Genomic DNA, 20,475 nt, shown 5'->3' with positions numbered 1-20,475 from the left:
ATAACCGCCAGTTTGATCTGCCTGTGGTTCTTGTAATACTTGGAGCATCTGGTTGTTTTAATGCTGGTAGCCTCAAAGCACATTTGTGAGGTGGTGAATATTGTCACCATGCTACAGACGGGGAAAAATATCCAAGAAGGAAGGAAGGAACAGTGTACGGTGCTTTGCCCATTCAGTCAATACGTATTATTGAGATCTGTATTCTGGTCCCGCGCTCCAACACCGTTGTTGTTTAATTATAGCCCACTCTAGGTTTCGTTCAGCTTTCAGGTTATGTTCAGATTTCTTTTTTTTTTCCCCCCAACTTATTTATCCTGCTGCCCTCCTCAGGGCCGTTGGAGCTGTACTCGAGCACGGGGAGAAGTGTTGGTGCTCACCCTCCCACGTTACTTACGTATTCTCTGAGAGCGTATTTCTGCCAGGAGGCAGTCCTGGGAACCGGATTACCTTCTCCAGGACCTGTAATAATGAGGCGAGTAGAATCGGCCAAAATGGTGCATCTTCCATTTTGACCAGCAGGTGAAGCCAAGAAGATTTATTGGATAGAAATACTGCCTTCTTGCCATTAATAAAACTAAAGGGTTTGGGTAGCGCGGCGCAGTTATTTCTCCATGTGAATTTATGAGGGCATTCGGGGAGAGTCATTTTTCTTCACCTGGTTCCCTCTTCCTCGGAGTGAATGATGGTTGTGCCGCTGCTGGCTGCGAGGCGAGCAGGGAGCAAACAGTTCATAAATGTAACTGCCTCCAGGAGAGCTCTTCACGTGTACAGCAAAGTGCACTAATAGAGGAAGGAGGCTGGCAGGGTGGGCAGGTTGTAAAATAAACAACTTAAAGAGTTGTCTTTGCTCTGTTTATACCTCACTGGCTGCCTGATACAGACTGAGCAGAGAGGTTTTCAGTAGAGGTATCCGTGAGCTTTTTCTTAGGCAGTTCTTTGGCTCATCTTCAATGGGCCGTGTCAGTCATCTACTGCCTTTGTGCCTATTCTTCTGTTAATCTCTGCAGTGCTGCATAATGAAGAAAAAAAAAAATCCAGGCTGTAAGCAGCTAATAAACTTATAAAACACATGTATCTAATGCTACTTCTATTCTTGCACACCGTATGAAAGGAAAGATTCTTTCTATTTTTGGTTTCTTAACACTATATAGCTCAGACAGGAAATTAGTTTCATTTCTATAGCTCAGGAAGGGCCTCTTGCAGTTCCATTAAGAAAATAGTAAAGATTTTCATAAATTTGCATTCAAAACCTAAGTGAGTAGAGAAATGTCTTTTTTCTATAAAAATCTGTAGGATTTTTCCCTACACACAAGACAAATGGAAATATCTGTTTTCATTAAAGCATTCTTTTGTTTCCAATAAATGGTACCGGTCTCCTTTAATGCTGTTACATGCGTAATTGGGGCAAAATAACATGTTAATCTTTCTTTAAAAATGGGAGTGGCCTGCAAAGCTAAAACATGTAAAGACTGAAAAAAAATATATAGGAAATAGAGCCTTGAATCCCCATTCTCTGCCTGCTATTTCCCTTTAAAGTTTTGTGCCTGTTAGAAACAAGGTCATGAATTTACCAGGCTCTGTGACTTACACGGTAACCAGCTGATGTGGGGTAACCAGCATAGTCTGCACAATTCTACATTAATACAGGTCATTGGTTTGTATCTCTGTATGGTGCAATCCTGTTGGGATGCCGTGCAAGGCTGAGACAGTTGTTCCTGAGTTTTTGTCCTTGCTATGACACTAACAGCCAGTTTCCTATTTGCAAAATGGGTGGTTCATTTACATCATCACATCTTTACAATGTCTACCTAGTTAATGATTGCAAAGCAGAGGGCTTTGAAATAAGCGGTAAGCTATTTCTTATCCTGTATTTATGTTGATCAGAGCCAGAATCCACTGGATATGGCATCATTTAATATTTGAGCACTCTGCCTGTTTATTGAAGCTGTCACTACTTACCAGTTCAACTGTGGACTTCCAGCTCTAATCCAGTAATGGGTCTCAGGGTCTTCACGTGAGCAGAAATAGCCAAAAGCACTTCCTAGCCATGAGGTTTGAGGGCAAAGCAGACTCGAGTGTACACTGTGGTTTCTGTTAGAAGGAAACCTAGTCAAGGGAGCATGTATGGAGCCAAGAGGTACTTAGCTATGTCCAGGGTCTGGGCAACCAATGAACCACATCTGCAAAACCCTCTGCCTGGTCTGACAAAGATCTGAGTGATTAGCTAGGGTTGTGCAAACCCCTTGTCATGCCTCTCCACTGAAAAATCACTAAAACACATTTTTTATCTTAGCATCTGTGCTGCTATTCTTTGGGCAACCATCGATATACAGCAGAGCATGTGACAGATCTCTTGAGGAGGGCTGCCTCATGTTGCACCACTAATCCCAAGAACCATCACCACCAGCTGGCAATGCTCTTCATTTGTTGTCAGCAAAAGTGGAACGTCCTATCTGATAGTCTTGAAACTGTTTTTGTTCCTTTCAAATTACTGTAGGAAATAACCCTGAATGTGTCTATACATGCTTTATACTTGTATTTTCTGAAATGAATGAAAATGTTTTAGGAGAGACCCCTACTTTATTTGTTGGTGCTATCAAATCAAGAATTCCATCAAGCACAGACTTATGCTCAATACAGGAAAAATTTGATGAGAGTATTGGCCAGTGTTAATAGCAAATCAGGCTATGCAGTCTCATGCCCCAGACAGCTACAAAACTAGGAACTTGGACACTTCAGTTGTAAAAACAGCTCAGTGCTCTCTTATCAATGGAAATGCAGTTCCTTGGTAAAGACTGCACCATTAGTTCTTGTGAACAAGGTTCCTTGGGTGGATATATTGTCTTTCATACTACTGATCCCTGAAAAAGGTGCTCAGATATTACAGATCAGTTAGACTATTATGTAATGGCAAGATTGACTAATGTGACCTATGGATTTTGTCCAAGAGTAACTTACTCCTGAAAATAATTTCTTTTATGGAATTCACATGACACTGTAACAAACCATGTCTTGAGGTGCTGCAGTGCCCTGATGAATGAGAAGATGGTATACTAGCTACAGAAATAGATGATTTTACTGAAAGAGTTTGTCTTCTAACTGCTAAGGGAAACAGTAAAATTGCTATGCAGTAGCGTCTAGTTTAGCCTGGTGTAATAGCAACTACAGATTGCAGCAGTTATGTTATAACCTTCACCCACTCCAGTGACAGTATGAAAGTTATTACAAGCAGCCTATGAATGTTGCATCTTTATTCCAGGTAATGCAACTCCCAGCACCCTATGATATTTATAACTTCACTATGTGCTGACGTAATGAGAATGGACAGCAGGATCAACGCTCGGGACACTCAAGTTAGAGAAAATATTAAAGAAATAGAAAAGGAGGAGGAACGTGGTTTAAGGGTTTGACTCTGTCTCTCTGAATTTAGAGGAAAAGAAATTCATTGTTTTCAGAGGTCATCTGGGCTTACATAAGATAACTAATAAATGAGCAAGATTCCAGGAAGTTTGACTGACTACTTTACAGGCTCATAGTATTGCCTGTTCAAAACAAAGCTGTTAAACAATTATGGTTCCCATCATCCACTTCAGGGTTATGGCTAAACCTAGCTCAGTTAATAACTGGAGAAGATGACTAAGTCAAGTGCCACATGTAACAGCAGGTTGTAATCAACTTCAGTGAGAAGATATAAATTACAATCAGGTGCTTTTAAAGGAAAAAAGTCAGCTTGTAACCACTGTAGTAACGCACAAGTAGACTGCTCTGACAAAATCACAGTCTTTGGACACAGTGGTAGAGGAGCTCTTTCACACACTCTGTGGGACCGATTGTAACGCTTCAGATTTTGTTAGGAAGAGTTGGCTGCAGGTCTCTCTTGTGTCGACAGTATGAGCAAGAGGATGATAAGAACTTTTTTCCTTTGACTCAAAAACAGATTCATGACCTAATACAATTTCAGTGGAAAATATTGTACGTAAAAAGTCAGCCGAGAAGTGAAGTCATTTATACATCAGACGCAAACAGCGTTATGCTTACTCACACTTTTTGTTGTTTGGCTTTGAATGTCATTTGCTTTGGGTTATAATGAAATTAATGGAGCACTTTGAATAACCAGTCTTTCAATTTGCATCAGAAATCAGCCACCATCATACTTTAAAGGCAAGCAAAAAATATTTGCCATTTTTGTTGAAACAAGCCTTGGCTACAAATCATCAGAGTGACTGTATACTTCATGTTCTGCTTTTTAATTACGTAGTAATTAAAACCTGAGTTTCATGCCAGCGTTTATGATAGTACACAGTTCTCGTGTACCAGAACCAAACAAATAGCCCTCAGGGTGGGTGAACAAAACAGCTTTTCATGTGTTGAAATTTAGGTTCTTAAATGTTTTCTTGGATATTTTAGAAATTAAAACAATAATAGCAGAAAAGTGTGTGCAGGGGTTGTAATTTAAGGCAATTCTTCAGCATGTTTTTGCAGTCTGATGGTTATCATTCTGCTTTAAAGGTACATTTTGGACTTAAGCAATCTCCAGCAGAATTAAAATATCCTCATTTCCATTGGTTAGGTGGTGATTAACAACACAGGTTTATGATAATACGGTCTCAGATGTTGCAACCAGTAGCAAATGAAGCTCAGGTTTGGAATTAGATTTCTTAAATTCTTTTTTGTTTCAGTCTTAGCACTTGCTGTTCTGATATCACTTGTATTCCATTCTGCCTCTCATTTTTCTGGATCAGTCTACTGATTGCTCATTATCATGATGATTTTGCATTCACGTAAACGACTGCACAAGATGCAATACAACAAAAAAGCAAGCCTAGGGAATCTTCAGGATGACAGATGCATATGTTTGCTTTTTACCTTAAGATTTCAAATAAGATTTCAGACTAGAAATAAGAATTTGCCAAAGCTTACTGTTCGTTTCCTTATAGGATATTTTGTGCTAAACCTTGCCAGAAACATAAAGCTTGAACGTAGATTGGGAGAGGAAGTTTGAACTCCGTGTCTGTGCTCCTGAGAGATTCTGGCAAGTATCTGTACCCCAGCACGCGGAGATGCTCGGTTGGGATAACTGTCTCTGTTGGGCCCAAAATAGTCACGGCGTGGAGCATTACAGCTTTATGCTTCCCATCAGCCCATTTTTCTTGGCAAGTCTCTGCCTTGCCTAATTTTATAGAGGAACTGCACTGCTGAATAGCAAAGAGGTGCTTCATCAGGTCTGTCCCATTTCTGCTTAATAGTGCTGATATTCAAACATAATCACTATTTTCTCTACATGAAGCCTGAGTAAATGGAGTAAAATTCATTTTTCTGAAATTTTTCATAGACCTTTTTTATTGTACTTTTGAGTCTCTGCTTGTGCTACCTCACTGCAGTACATCTGATATTCTGTAAATACATAGTTTCTGAAGTGACTGGGTTAATTTCTCTTGCTTTAGTATGTAATGTTCTGTGGGAATAAGATGTGAAGTTTCCCAAGATTACTTAATAGTTGCTGTTCCCTTGCAAAAGGTCTGGTTTGAATCACCTCAGACTACAAACGTAATCTCCCTTCATCTCTGTGGAACATTGCCTGTAGGCCACTGCTCCGGGATTTCTTGCTTTAGAAAGAGCCAGAGTAGTTTAACTAGTTTTCAGCACGTGTAATAATTTGCGGTGTGAGTGGAGCAGCGTTTACCCCCTACCCCTGTCCTCCCCCACCTTCCCTCTGTCGCTGCTGCCCCAGCAGTCTGTCCAGTGATTCATTTTCTTTGGGACAAGGTGGCATTTCCTAAGGTTAATGTTATATCACTGTGACCTGACAGGCGAAGGGAAGAGAAAGATTGCAGAGGAAATGAGATATAGGTAGAAGAAGGTGGTTAGATACCTTTCTAGGAAAACTAGCCTTGACTTGGCATATTGTAAATTTTGGTCTTTTAGATTTTATGAACATGGGGCTGGGGGGAAATACCCTGTCAACAAGTGAACTTTTGTAGTATACTTTTTTTGTGGACTTATAAAATGGTTTCTGTTGCATTATCCTATTTTATCTATATAGTTAAATGCAAAAATGTGCAACCCAGTTACCTTAGCCTGGGGCAGTGTGACAGAGCATAGCAGGAAAAAAGAGATAGTATTGAAGAAAATCTTACTTCTGTTTTTAAAAAGGAATTAATGCTTCCAAGGAGCATTTTGCAAGTACGTGTTATTATGAATGTTATGCTCATATTCTCATATGGACAATTGTGGTGATCTTCAAGAACAAGGAAACCTGTGGCTGAGCAGGAAGGGGAGATCAGTTTCCTGCATCTTAACCTAGCGCCATCCTCCACTAGCTGACGTGGTCCTCTCAATTCTGCCGATGCTCTCGGTGCGGTGCACTCCTGCCTGGAGTACCTTTCCGGACTGAAGGCATTTTCATGTCATTCGTTCAAATGGGCCTGAAAAGCATCGCTCCTGACCCAACCAGAACAACTTGTGTGAACCTGCGTACCAGCCCAGGTGTTCCTGGACATTCTTTCAACAATACTGTGTGATTAGATCCTGATTAATCTTTCCCTTGATCTTTGATTGACATGGAGCTGTGCCCTACTGAATTGGCAGTTGTTTTAGCCTCTCTGTTTTTCTTTCCGTTTTGTATAAATAAGTAACTATTCTCTTTAAGGCACTTTAGTTTAATATTCAGATTTGGCGAACTGAAATTAGAGTCAGCACATTCTGACAAAAACATAGTTGCATAAAAGGTTTTTACATATAAAGGATCTTCTGGTCAGTTTCCAATTTATTTTCAATTTTTCTGCTTCCTTTTGGACTTTTTCAGCATTGCTGAGTTCCCACATGAACATCTGCAACATAATTTTGATCATAAGTGCTTTATAATCATACACGCTATAAATATTAGATTGTCTTTTAAAGGCCACTTCACTTTGATTTTGAATATTAAGTGGAGCAAACAAAAAAAATTATTATTCAGACAATTGCTCTAATTTTGGCGTCCTCATTTCTGGGCTAAAATGCAACTAAATTCTGCCATTGCCGGAGTTTGAAATACACGGTCTTATAATTAAGTAATGTGCGGGACCACTCAGAGACATAGAGATGGTGGCATGCATTGGGTTGAAACAGATATTAGTCTCTTGCAATAGCAAACTCAAAGGATTTCTGAATAGCCAGATGAGAGCACAAGGGAAAATTTCCCCAACCTGCAGCAATGAGAATGCTTCTCATGCGACATACTCAGAAAAACAAGAGACAGCTCTGCAAAAAGCCCCTCCCCAGACACAGATACTGGGCTGTATGTGTATATTTGCAGTTTACCAGGTAAACCTTTTTCTGATTAAATGAGCTTCTGGTACAGTGCGTCTGCAGTTTGCGGCGCTTTGCCTTACCCAGACCTTGACTTGCCTCCCTGACCCGGCATACCTGTCTCCTCTCTGTGCTTGCTTTTGCTCTAGGAGCTGGGTGGAGATGGCTTAGCAAATGGCTATGCTGGTTGCCACCTGGGTTGTGTGCGCTGTGGAAGTTCCTTTTCTTAAGCAGTGTTTCTGTAGTCATGCTTAATTTATGTTTTGGAGGACTTATTGCCGTCCGTTACTCCGCTGCTGGTTTTTGACTGACTGCATTGGTCCCAACAAGAAAATGAATAACTGCGCTCCAAATTCTTTAATACTTTTACAATCCTTAAAGATGGACCCCAGCATGGAGAGATGTCAGAATTGTAGAACCGTGGTGATGCAGCTTGCTACCACTTTCTCTGATTCCTGGTGTCTTAAGTGTTTTTATGGATAAATAAGGCAGAGTCCTCAGATGCAGAACTTGCTGTCTACCAAGAAGTAGAGGTGAGCTGGAGATACATGATCTGTCAGATGAATGAATGAGAGGCAGCATAGCGTATGCATCTTTTCATTTCCTTATCTGGGCTTTCTTTTCTGATAACCAAGTTATGGAAAGAATGGAGATGTAGTTTTCTAGGGCTCACAAAGGAGGTAGGTCTGGAAAATTTTTCATTTTACTTGTTCTTTGTGAACTTTATGAATTACACTTTCTTCTATGATCAAAGAATGAACTGAATGTTTGCCTATGTGCAAGAACTTACGTGGAGGCTGTTTCCAAAGGCCAGCGGTAAAGGCACATACCTTTGTTTATATTATATACAGTTTTGTTTAGGTCAATGTATGTTTGTGTGACATAGAAATTTTTTTAATACTATTTAAAGTGAACTGTAAATACAAATAAGAGTTCCTATCTTATGGCTCTTATATTTCCTGGATAAGAGGAATAAAGGCCTGATTTCAGAAAACATCTGTATTTGGGTTGGTACCTTCATGTGCATCTTCAAAACTATGTGCATGCCAAGATGTGTAGTTCTAACTATTTCTTATAATGACCACTCTCACTTCTGCACTGACCTGAAGCCTGCAGTCTTGTGTCTGGAACTATATTTACTTGTTGGAAAAGATATATGCACATTGATATATAAAACTTTTTTAGGATATATAGTGGAATTCACTGCCTGTGTCAGGGCACTAACTCGTAAGAGAAACCTCAAGAGCAACTCACTCAAAGTCATGAAAACCACACACCTGGCTGCCCTTTCAGTCTGATGTCTCCAAGTAACACCTTGCCATTTTGGACTTTGAAAAAGCTCTGTGCAAGTATCCCAGTGCCTCCTCAGCTGGAGGTGTGAGCAGAGCACGTGTAATTACTGTGGTGGAAGGTGGTAAAGATGCAGAAGCTACTTCTGCCTACACTTGTGAAAAGTGCAGTGGGCCCAAGTGTAATAAGAATAGATCACTGTCATATTTGGGCATGCTGGCAGCAATGAGACTCATTGCAGCTAGCCAGATAATTTTAGTCTGACTCTTTATTTAAATGAGCATGTAATACAGGAGACCAGAGCAAGCTCCTTATTCACAGGATGAACACAGCATCCAGCATTACTGTTTGCAAGTTGGAAACTTCATCCTTGAATAATATCTGATAATCATCCTTATCTGTATGACCTGTATGTCAGTGTATGCTGCGAGCACATCTCTTTTGAAACCAGTCTTAATAACACAGCTGCAGCCCCGCAGAAGATCGTGCTGCCTGAACATGCCTCCGCACTGCTCAAGCTAAAGGAAAGTTCTGCATCAGACGCTGAAATCTAGTCTGTCCTCAGGAAAGAGTCGTATAATTAACCTGTTATTGCAAGATTTTTGGATTTATTCCCTAAGGAAAGAGAATCTAGTCGAGACATGAAAAACGTGTCAATCTAATATAATAATAGAATAGTGAAGCCCTGTGGTCTAATGACGCATTAGATTTATGAAAAGCTCTTTTCTGTTTATCCCACACAAACACAAACTTGCACTCAAAAACATTATATAATTGTTAATCCATAATACATTTCTCTTGTCCGTTGAATGACAACAGACTGCGATGACCAGCTTTTTTTGAATGAAGCAGTTCTTTGGAGCTCTTTTTTCATTTCTAGCAACTTACTTTTGTACTGCAAGTATTATTTCTCTAATATAAAATGTTACAGCATAATTTTAGGCTGTGGTCTGTATCCTGCTAATCAATGTAACTGCCTTTCTCATTCTTCCCAATCTCCTTTCCCTTTTCCATTAGTCTTAACCACAAAATATTTTCTCTGAACTGATGTGACTGAGGAAGAAATTGTGTGTAGTATCACCAGAAAATGAAAGAGCTTCCTAGCAGATAATTGCAAAGCAGATAAAGAAGTTTGTGGCTGAAATTTCTATAATACTCAGCTCACTTGGTAACGTTTATCTCTCCAGCCAAACCTTCCCCAGAATGACTCTCTTGAATGGATCCCACATCATCCATGTAGGGCATCAAGAAGAAAAAAAATCCTGCTGCTTTCAATTAGAAAATACAATAAAAGTTTTGGAATAATGGAATTAAGTATTAGGGGGGACTTGTGTTTTTTAATATCTTCTTGCCTTACAGGCAATATAGAAATGAAACTATCAGGTGAAAACTTGGGAGGACATTTCCTTAGTTGCAGTTTTTGATAATGCCCACATCTTCATTTAAGTGCTACCACTGCATTTTCTCACAGTACTGATTTTCAAAAATAAGCTCCACTCTGTCTGAAATTTTGCCCTAAAGTCGTTTTCAGAAATACCTAACCAACTTTTGAAAATGAGTTATAGACCTTGTCTTTCTTTGATAGCTCTAAAAGTTGCTGCTTTGTATTGCTAGCTTCTGAAGTTGTTTTTACATATGCCTATGAGCAGGATTATTTTTCTTTTAATGTGGATCTATATCTCCTTTAATAAACAGCACATGACACATGATTGTGTAAAAGTTTTTGTGCATATGCAGGAGAGGCAGGATTCCTCTCTCCAGCTTCTGAATTCTGGGATGCAGAGATCTGCAGCTGAGCCTGTCGTTTGGCAGGAATGAGGCAACCTCCAAAGAGAATAAGTTGTCTTCTTATTGCTGAGTTTCTGATGAGCTTTCTCTTCCAGTCAACAATACCTTTTTTGAATACAAGAATCTTCAAACAAGAGAGAGCGTTTAGAAAGAATACTTGTAAAATACATGCCACAAATAATCCTTCCTTGTTAATAGCATTGGCATGGCTCTCTAATGCAGTCTGTTTCTATCGTATAAAGGGAAAGTTTTCTTTACTGTTGGATGAGATTAAGCAATCATAGGGAGGATGCTAATCATATAGGCTATCTACAAAAAATCAAGAGGGGCTCTTCGCATTGCCAACACAGGGATGCAAGAGGCAAACGCTTACCATCAGTGGGCTGTCGTAGCATCCCTTTTCCAATAAAGGGAAATGTTTTCCAAACACTTTTGCTGGCTTACAATTGCAGTCCTCACAAATAGAAGAAAAGCTCAAAACATTTGGGGATAAAAATGCAAAATTCTACCAATTGCATGCTGGGTTTTATAGTGCTATCTTCCCTCTGGTTTGCTTCTTGTTTAAGATATGTCTCTTAACAAGAAAGTTTACCTTTTGTATAAGAATGCCTACATATTCCCACTATAGTGCGGTATATATAAAATAATTAAAAAAGAAGCATGAGCCTGCCTGAGAGGGCTTGAGACAGATAAGTGTACAGTAGTTCATCTCCAATATGTTGAACCATCTGAACATGTTGAAATCCACACTTGGAAAGGACTCGGCATCATTCGTTCTGTCTCTGCCAACCCAATATACCTTTCAGCTCTTCTCCCAACAAAAGGAATACAAAATTATCCTGTTTCTCTCTAGTTTCCAAATGTGTTCAGATCCCCTGGATGCTTTATGTTATGGATACAGGCGAGGGCTACCTGTGAAAGCTTACCACGGTGTAGGCTAAATCATGAGCACACTTTGACTTCATAGATGTTTAGGGTGGAAATGTAGCACCAATCTTAACAATGGTGACAGCTTCGCTCACTGATTAAAAGCAGCAAGAAGAAAATAAATGAGGGTCTCAAAACATGAATGGTGGCCTTAGGTTTTATGAGATATAATTAATAGCTGTTTATTGCAATAAATACGTTCCTGTTGTGTTTATTGCGTATGCAAAATCCTCTTTCTGAGACGGGATAGTCAATAGCTTTTCACAAACAGTATCTTTTTCAGAGTACCATTACGAAACTGTTAGGCAAATTTGTATCTTTTCCAAGAATAGCATGATGCACTCTTTTTAGTTAATAGAAGTTGGATATTTCAATCCGTATGCAAACGGCAAAGAAAAAAATGTTTAATGACATTGTCCCTCTGAATTGCCTGATGATACAAGTTATCAAATTGCACCCCAGACTCTACAGAAAGAGTATGATGTCAATCCTCCTTTTGTTGCAAAGAAATTCTGATTTTTCAAGAGCTTCCTGATGACAGTGTGAATGATACCATTTTAATTTACAGTGTATTGTTCACTTCACTCTTTCATCAAACATCAGAAATCTTGAAAACTTTCTTGGACATACATTCTTCCATAATTTTATGGGAGAGGTGCAAAGGTTTTCACGCATTGGTTATTGCTTCACATTTCAGAAATTTTGATGCAGACTTGTGAAATAATGTGACCGCTGCGTCTAACCTCCTGTGCTAACACCAGCTTACACATTTCTTATCTCACATCTTAGTGTAACTGGGTGTCTAGCTGACACATTTTTGTACAGCTAAGTTACCTTTGCTATAAATAGATAATAGTTTAATCACTTACATGTTGCTTGTCTTGTTTTTTTCTGAATGCAGAAGTTCAGGAATTGAGATACCTAGACTTGTTTTAGCTTTTTGCTCCACTGGAAGGTCAGAGAAGAGTGACAAAAGTTTGCTATGGGAAAGAATGCCTTTTCTAAAAGGAAGAATAAGATAGGTAATGATTCATTATAATTTCATATAATGACTATATGTCGGTGGTTGTGGGAACCTTGAGGGCCATCTGGGCAAGGAGGGAGAGGACTTGTCCTAGCCATTAGCTTGCTGCTTTGATTATGCATCCAGCTACATAATTTACCCCCCATATAACAGTTGCTTAGATTTGCATGGTTTATGTTATGAAGTCTCCACATCTCCTGTGACACATTTAATTGCATGGTGGCACCAATTTGCCTCTCTCTTCATGGATATGGCATGTTTATGACCACTGCCTTTCAAAGACAGCCACGAAGAGAGTGTTGATTTCCAAACTGAGTAAAACTAAGTCATTCTTTCGTTGATTTATACACTAAATAAATAGTTAAAGATGGGATAGGGAGAGACCCTATCTTGAATGTCAAGCAGAGTTGCCTAATTGTGATTTGTGAAGTTGTAGAAAAAATTTCCCAGGGGAAGTTGTGGAAGACATACTACTATTTATGTGTAAAGCTGCCTTAATCCTTTCTGCTTTTATTGTTAGTAATATGCCTGAAATTATTGCTTTATTTCATTTGTAATTTCTAAGGAATTTCAACCTACCCTGATGTATCTCACATACAGAAAGAATTTGGTGCTCTGGTAGATTATGTGTAATGGATACATGTATCTGTTACGTGCAACTTTTTTTTATATATATATCTATATCTATATCTCTATAATGTGGTTAAGGACAGATGTAATACAGTTTGTTTCTGAGCCAGTAAAGACCACTACTCTTCCATGCACTGTTCAGATCTTAATTTATGGTGTAGCTGAAATCAACTGGAGAGCTTACTGCTCAGAACAAGGTGGCAAAAGTGCCCAGCCTTTAACTAGCAAACATGAGCTGCATCATTTCACTATAGCATTTTCACTGAGTGATCGCTGTGCCTTTTTTGGTAACTACCAACAACTGAGTTTCTGCCTTTTCATTGTAAAATCTTTCGGCACCACAGATTAAATATTATACTGTAAGGAAGCGCTGGCTCTAAGATAATTTAGGTTGAATATAATTTTGATTTCAGTCAAAGTACTTGTTCATTTGGGCATTGGCAGAGTAGTTAACATGGATTACAGGAGGTCCTGTCTATGGATTAAACTACAAGTGTATTTAGTTCTGCATGAAGCCATTCAGAGCTTTAGGTTGTGTGTGTTAATTCAACACCTTCAAATGATTGATTTTCCTCAGTAAACAATCACCAAGTGCGCTAAAATCTAGACACAAGGAAGTCTGTCGTCATGTGTGCTGTGTTTCCAGTCCTCTCTCATGTTAGTAGTTTAAACCTGGTATCTTATGGAGAAAAGGTTCCTGAGATCCAAGTCTTCTAAAAACATTGGCTGTTACAGCTGCGAAGCTATAGAAGGCTTTCCTTCAGTTCTCCAAGCCAGTACTCCATACTTCTTATTGTGTCTAGGTGTCTTTTTTTCGTAGCTCTTCACACACAGTAAACCGGAATAAACTAAATGCCACTACATCTTGCTAAGAGACAGCTGCTTGTTCGTGTCTTCTCCCAAGGTTCTCGCTAGTCCTAAGTGAAGCCTTAATTTTCCTTCACAGTCTGTCAGCACAACACTCCCATGGGTGCTCGAGGACCACCCAGGAACACAGCACAAAAGTAGAGTGACAAGAGTCTGATGTTCAGGTTTAGGTTCAGCATACCTTCATCAAATCACTGTCCCTCTCCCATGCAGATGATCTCTGACTTACTACATGTTGCCTGTGGTTCATCTGTGGCCTGGGATCCTGCAGGCGTGCTGCTTTTATTGACACTCAGCAAGCTCTGGACATCAGTTTCTAAGTACGCATGAACCCATTATCGCGATGGGAGCTGCATTCCCTTGCAGTGGCTCATCTTTCCACAGGTTGCAAACACAGTGAAGGCATCTAAAATGAAGGGATAAATGCTGGAATTCCAGTCTGTGGAGCACAGCACAAGTAACAGCAAGTTCTGTTAAATACTCCCTTCACCTGCTTGTTGTGAGATTTACCTTCCCTTGCATCTTCCCGGCAATTCATAGTTTCAACATTCCCTATCAGGGCAACATGACATTAAGTCTAGATTCATTAGGCATTGGGACTTGAGTTAGTATCAACTAAGCCAGTATTTCCAAGTTTGGCATAAATTAGCCATTCTCAACATTGTAGAGGATCCCCGGGCACTGCTGAGCAACCTGAAAACTGAATTAAAGTTTTTTTGAGCAGCTAGTGAGTTATAATGCATGAACAATACTTGTTATTTGCTGATGAAACAACACACTTCAAATTAGTGAAATTCAGTACAGTATACTTTTTCCCCTTCCAAGACTCAAACATGTACCTATTTTTAAATATGGTTAAGTTTTTTTCCAAAAGAAGTCAGATATTGCATACAGAAAAAGGTAGACTTTTTGGAAGAGTAAGCTGAAAAGCAGAGCTAAACAAAGGACTCACTGTTAGTAAAGTTATAAATAATTTCAAAGGTTTCATGTATTTGAACTGTGTTTAGACTTGTACAAACATGTAGAGATATTCTCAGTCTGCTTCAAATACAGCTGCTATTAAATAAAGTTTAAACCAATTCTTCAGTGAATTAATCTTAAATTACCATTGTCCAAGTTTAAATATTTTTTTCTGTGTGTTGCCCACAGTCTCAGTGAGGTGGGTTCAGTTCACATGTTTTGTTTAGTGGGACCTTGAAGTTGCACAAGGCCAACACCTGTTTTGTTTTGTTTTGTTTGCTTTTTCCAATTTAGTGCCTCGTTGTTCTAAGGCAGCCTCCAGTCCTCAAACTCCTGCTGTTGGGTTGAGATTTTACTGTGTTTAGACTGAACATAATAGCATCTACACCTGCGCTGCTGGAGCCTGAGCGTCCTGCACGCTGGATCACAATTGCAGTTGCGGATATGTGAGAAAGTCAGAAGACACACGTTCAATGATAATAGGATTAGTATTGGGAGATTTAATTCCTTTATCTTTCCAGCCATTAAAACATCCGTTGTTTTAGTGCTGCCTGGCATTTTCTATTCAAATCAGATTTCTGTGGAGACTGGAAAACTGTTACGTGAGTGTAAATGAGATTAAGCTGATGCTGCAGTTCTTTATGATCTGAGCTATTAAGATTCAGCACCTGAACCAGTCCCTTTGTAAGTAAGTGTGAATAGAAGAAGTATTGTGAGAAAGTCAGACATTTGAAGAGAAATGCCTGAATAGATTTGGTGGCAGTTTATGACTGAAGAAAATGATACAGAATTTGTGATGGAAAAGCCATTATTCACCTCTGTTAAATTGGCTTTATCTATGTTAGTCTGCTGTGATAACACACAGAAAATAGATTTGGGATTTTTTTTTCCCCAGAGGTAGAAATAGATTTTTCCATATTGAAGATTTTGTTGTATCTTTTATTCTGTGCATTCTCTGCAGAAAGTGCTGAGCTCGAAGACTGGACGTGTAATGCACTGAACAGTATTGTTTGCTGGTTTAAACCGCTGCTAGCAAGACACGAAGGGGATTTTCTATCAGAACGGAATTGGTTTTCAGTCCTTGTCATGCATTTGTCTTTCAGCCTGACAACCCTGCTGTGAATGGCTTTGTCTGTGGACTCTGCTTTGTACCGCTGGCAGCGACTAGGAGCTGAAAGTCCCTCCCAGGCTCGATCAGAATCGACGCCACTGCTGGTTTCTGTCAGAGACAAATCAAAAGTCACCTTAAACAAATGGAGGATTGTGTTTCCCCACAATGGGAGACAGTGGCAAGACTGGAAACAAGCTTCTATGTTTTATTCCGGAAACAGGATACAGACCACAAAATATACATGGTTCACTTTTTTGCCCCAAAATCTTTTTGAGCAGTTTCACAGGTAAAAAATTCATTCAATGATACACGAGCTTTAAGAACTCTCTCTGAAACAGTGATATTTGAGGGTGATGGAGAAGGGCTGCTTTTGTAGTTGCCACATAACTAAAATTTAGGTGATGATTATTTGTAACCAAATGTCACTGGATTCACACTGAAAAGGAGGTTTAAGGCAAGTAAACGCTAGGTGAGCTTAACCGATGCTGTGACCAGCTTTCTCATTTGAATGCTGGAACAGTTTTCTATGTAAAAATGTCAAGTTTTTATTTAAAAATCCTTCTGTTTCTGTGTTGAATAAACCTCTAATTTTTAAGAACATGAAAAGACATTCATTGGATGTGTTGAGACACCTGTGAAATTCTGTAGATTTCAGAGGCTCATAGATTAATTTTGGTGCATTTTTAATGGCCTGCAAGTGACTTTATCTACCGACTTACAAACAGTATACATGTATATGCCAGTGCTAGGTCAGGTTTCTTTCCAAGTGCTGGCTTGAAATTATGTACCCCACCAGCATAACGAATCGTGTCAGTAAGATACCCAGGGCAATAGCATTACGATAAAGGTAAATGAAAGTTGTATATCCATCTTTAGCTTTGAAATATTCATTCTGTATATTAGATTTACACATTCATAATTTGACCTTCCGCTTGTGGAATCCTTCATGGATTCCTGATGGAGATATTTCCATGATTCTGAACGTGTGGTTTTTTACACACAGTCTGTTACATTGGTTTGGTTTTTAAGGTTTTTTGGGCTTAAGTTTGATTTTGTGCTTATTTTCAAGACTGAGGCAGTGGGAGATCATTAAAAAAGTTTTAGTTCCTAGAGATAAAAAGCGTTTGTAATATGCGGAAAAATGAAGGTAGCTGTAATATTATGAAAATGTATCTCACAGGCTCTTCTAAAGAAAAAAATTAGCATCTCAGTTAAGCAACTGATTAATTCATTCTGGGAAAGGAAGAGGAGGGTGGAGGAGTGAAATGATTAATGTTCCTTTGACACAAAATGGGGTATGTTGATTAAGAAAAGGACACATTCTAATTTCTGACTACTTTTAATTTATTTTATACCTTTTTAGGCTGGGTAATCTTTATTTTTTCTTTCTGGCGGTTCTGAACTGGTTCCCACAAGTGGAAGTCTTCCACAGGGAGATTACTATGCTGCCTCTGATTGTGGTGCTGCTTGCCAGTATGATTAAGGATGCTATGGAAGACTATAGAAAATACCAATTTGATAAGATGATAAACTTCTCTAAAACCAGGGTATATGACAAGTAAGTAAACTAAGCCCATTATTTTTCCTTGCATTTGGTGTGCAATGTGGACACTGCTCATCTGATTTGCAATAATTCCCTCACTGACCCTTTGGAGTATAGTAAGTTTGGAAAAGCTGTTATAAAAGAGATTTGTTCTGCCTTTAGAAATGCCTCATTTATCTCACTTAAGTCATCCTGATGTCACTGAAGTTTTGTTTCATATTTCAGCAGTGTGTGCTGATACTCAAGTTTTCATTCCACGTTTCCAAACCAGCTTGCCAACACGCACAACATCCTCTCCAGGTAGGAGAAGGATCTGGAGGAAAAATGAAACTTATCCAATTCTGGAAAGGATTGCTGGGGCTGTTCAACAAATTGAAGCAATGCCTTTCAGACATTTCATGCTAAAACCATTAATACAAAAATCAGTAGTCAACTACATTCAGGGTGAAGCATAACCAGGAACTGAAAAAAGTTTTTGTAGGACTTCCAGTAAACACAGGTGATCAATACGGCACGGTTTCGCTTTGGAGATGGTACAACACCCGCTGATCAGCTGTGATGTTTGCTCAGTACTGACTCAGAGGGAAGAAATATTCTTCATGTGCAATTCTTATTGCAACATTTTGATTTCATCAGAGTTTCTTGTCCAAGTACTAACTTGACTTGAGACTACTTAGATTGTCATAACGCAATAGACTTCGTTTAAAAGAAGTTTAAATGTTTGGATCTCTTCCTTTTTTCACCTCTCCTTAAGCTCAGGCTATAGAGAAGAAATTACTATGGTTTGTACACATCTCCCTAGCTCTCTTGGAAATTAGCCCTCATCTATGCTACATACTTCTGTGTCAGAGACACAAGGACTAATGGGAAGGAGAAGTGTGAGGCTGGAAGGGGTTACTGTGTGGGAGAGGGATGCTTTGGGTGTCCAGAAGCAGGAGGTCTGTCAGAGGAGAAGGGTCAGGCTGAGGAGCAATCAAGGTAAACTGCCCTTTAATTGCCTATGTCTATGTATAATTCTCGCAACTACCAAACCATAGGGGGTGGTTTGTTTGATAATCCATGTTATGGGCATGAAAACAAGTAGTAGATAGAGGAAGTAAAAGAGAGAAATACCGTCTGTATTTCTGCAATCTTCTGTTGACTTCTAGGACACAGAGCTCTGCCCATTACCTTTGAACTTCCTGGTAACTCCCAGGCTTATAAAGTGATTCCGAAACTCATGGAGCAAACCGTGAAAATTGTGTGTATGTTCTTAGCTTTGTCACTGCTCTGAGTTAGAACAGAGCCACTTCATGTGAGCAGGTAGTCGATGCCAGGGAAACGCTCTGAATGGGGCCTCCAGGCGTATACTAACAGGAATAACAAAACATTCAGGATGCTTTTGTCATATGTGAGGTGCAGGCTCTAGGACCCGGTGTGCTGAGTCAGGATGATACCTGTCCCTAGGCAGGTGGAGGTTGGAATCCAACAGACGCGGCTCTGGGCTTCGGACATCTTGACTCTTTTCTCAGCGACTTGCGAGCTTGTCCGGATTATTGAACTCTTCTGATTTTGTTGGTATTCAACTTTTTGAGAGGAAAGCAAGATGTCAAGGAAAAGTGTTCCTGGCTGCTTTTCTAGAATGATATGGAAAAAACATTTTTTCAAAGAAACCTGCTGCCGATGTGGTTCTCCAGACACTGAAATCCAAAATGAAGAGCTGGAGAAGAGAGGAAAAGTAAAGAAAAGAAAGAAGAAAAATGAAAATAAACGAGTGATCATCTCCAATTTGCCCTTTGGAAGTAAGAAGTGGAAGGAAAATCCAAACAGACACTATGACTCCAACAAAATTAAGACCACAAAATATACCTTCCTGACTTTCCTCCCTAAAAATATCTATGAGCAGTTTCACCGCTTTGCCAATATTTATTTTGTGCTTATCGCATTACTGAATTTTGTGCCAGTGGTGAATGCTTTCCAGCCAGAAGTTTCTGTGATCCCAATTTGTGTTATAATGGCCATTACATCCATTAAAGATGCTTGGGAGGACTTTCGGCGGTATAAATTAGACAAAGAAATCAATCATATGGGATGCTACATTTACAGCAGGTGAGTTTCGTACAGCTTTTTTTTTACAAAACACAGTTGGCTGGAGATCTTTAATCAATAGTGATGCATTTTTGTTTAAAAATTAATAAATGCCTGCTGGAAAATCACAGTGATTAAGTAAAAGAGGGAAAAGTCATAGGGACTACCTGACACCTGGTATTTGTTCTGATACAGGGAAAGATATTTCTTTTTTTTCTTTAAACCTCATGTTCAGACTGAGAGGGAAAGCTTGAGTTTCATGGTATTGGGGTGGCTATCAGCTTCTTAAACACAGAGTGCAGTGAAAACAGGTGCTTAAATAGCTACTGAGCACCTGGATTTCTGAGGAATTTTCAAGAGAGCTTAATTCTCTCAGTATAAGGTACCACAGAACAAGATCTGCCATGGGACCTGTTTGCATCCTTAGATGCCAAGAAGCCTCTTCAAAATGTAGCCCTTTGAACTACTTTGAATTTTATATTCTAAACTGTAGGCTAGCTTTTAGTTGTATTTCTTTTACTAGGTTGTATGTAAAATAAAGCTCTGTAAAAATGCAGTTAAAAATGGGAGATAATAATATATGCCTCTGTTCAGTCACCTCTAAATGAATTAACTACATGTGTCTGTGCTCACTTCTTCAAAATGTTTCATGACCTCTTGCTTTTAGGACTTTCAGAAGTTTGAGAATTATGTTTTATTGTATCAAAACTGTTCTCTCAGCAAAGTGGAAAATTACTTCTCCCTGTTAAAATATTACATCTGGGAGTCAGAGAAGCAAAACTTCCCATCTTCCTGAATGTTGGTTGTGATCTCTCAAATTAATCAACAATGCTTTATATAATGTACGCTTTCACAAGCAAGATCTTGCAGAACTCTGGCTTTTATCATACAGTGCTGTCATTTCTGTTTGTTTCTCTTGTATGTGTTCGCCAGATTTTTATTTTTATATCCTGCTGGTTAAACAAGAAAACAATGGAT

General features: G+C 39.2%; 1 protein-coding gene across 2 annotated transcripts in view; it reads left to right on the top strand.

The window, feature by feature from the left end:
* The window catches only part of ATP10B (ATPase phospholipid transporting 10B (putative)), a 154,550-nt gene that overhangs the window by 84,500 nt on the left and 49,575 nt on the right, over positions 1-20,475 (top strand). Inside the window, exons 2-3 of one of the 2 annotated variants that reach the window (XM_054842253.1) lie at positions 15,880-16,173; positions 17,251-17,445. In XM_054842253.1, coding sequence (XP_054698228.1) covers positions 15,899-16,173; positions 17,251-17,445 — 470 coding nt within the window. In that variant the 5' untranslated portion in view covers positions 15,880-15,898. Of the gene's footprint in view, positions 1-15,862; positions 16,174-17,250; positions 17,446-20,475 lie in introns of those variants that run through there. The other variant, XM_054842252.1, reaches the window with a different exon arrangement.

This window comes from Grus americana, chromosome 14 (genome assembly GCF_028858705.1).
Source record: "Grus americana isolate bGruAme1 chromosome 14, bGruAme1.mat, whole genome shotgun sequence".
NCBI lineage: Eukaryota > Metazoa > Chordata > Aves > Gruiformes > Gruidae > Grus > Grus americana.
Note: the sequence above shows the minus strand (reverse complement) of the source record. Positions and strands in the feature narration are given on the sequence as shown.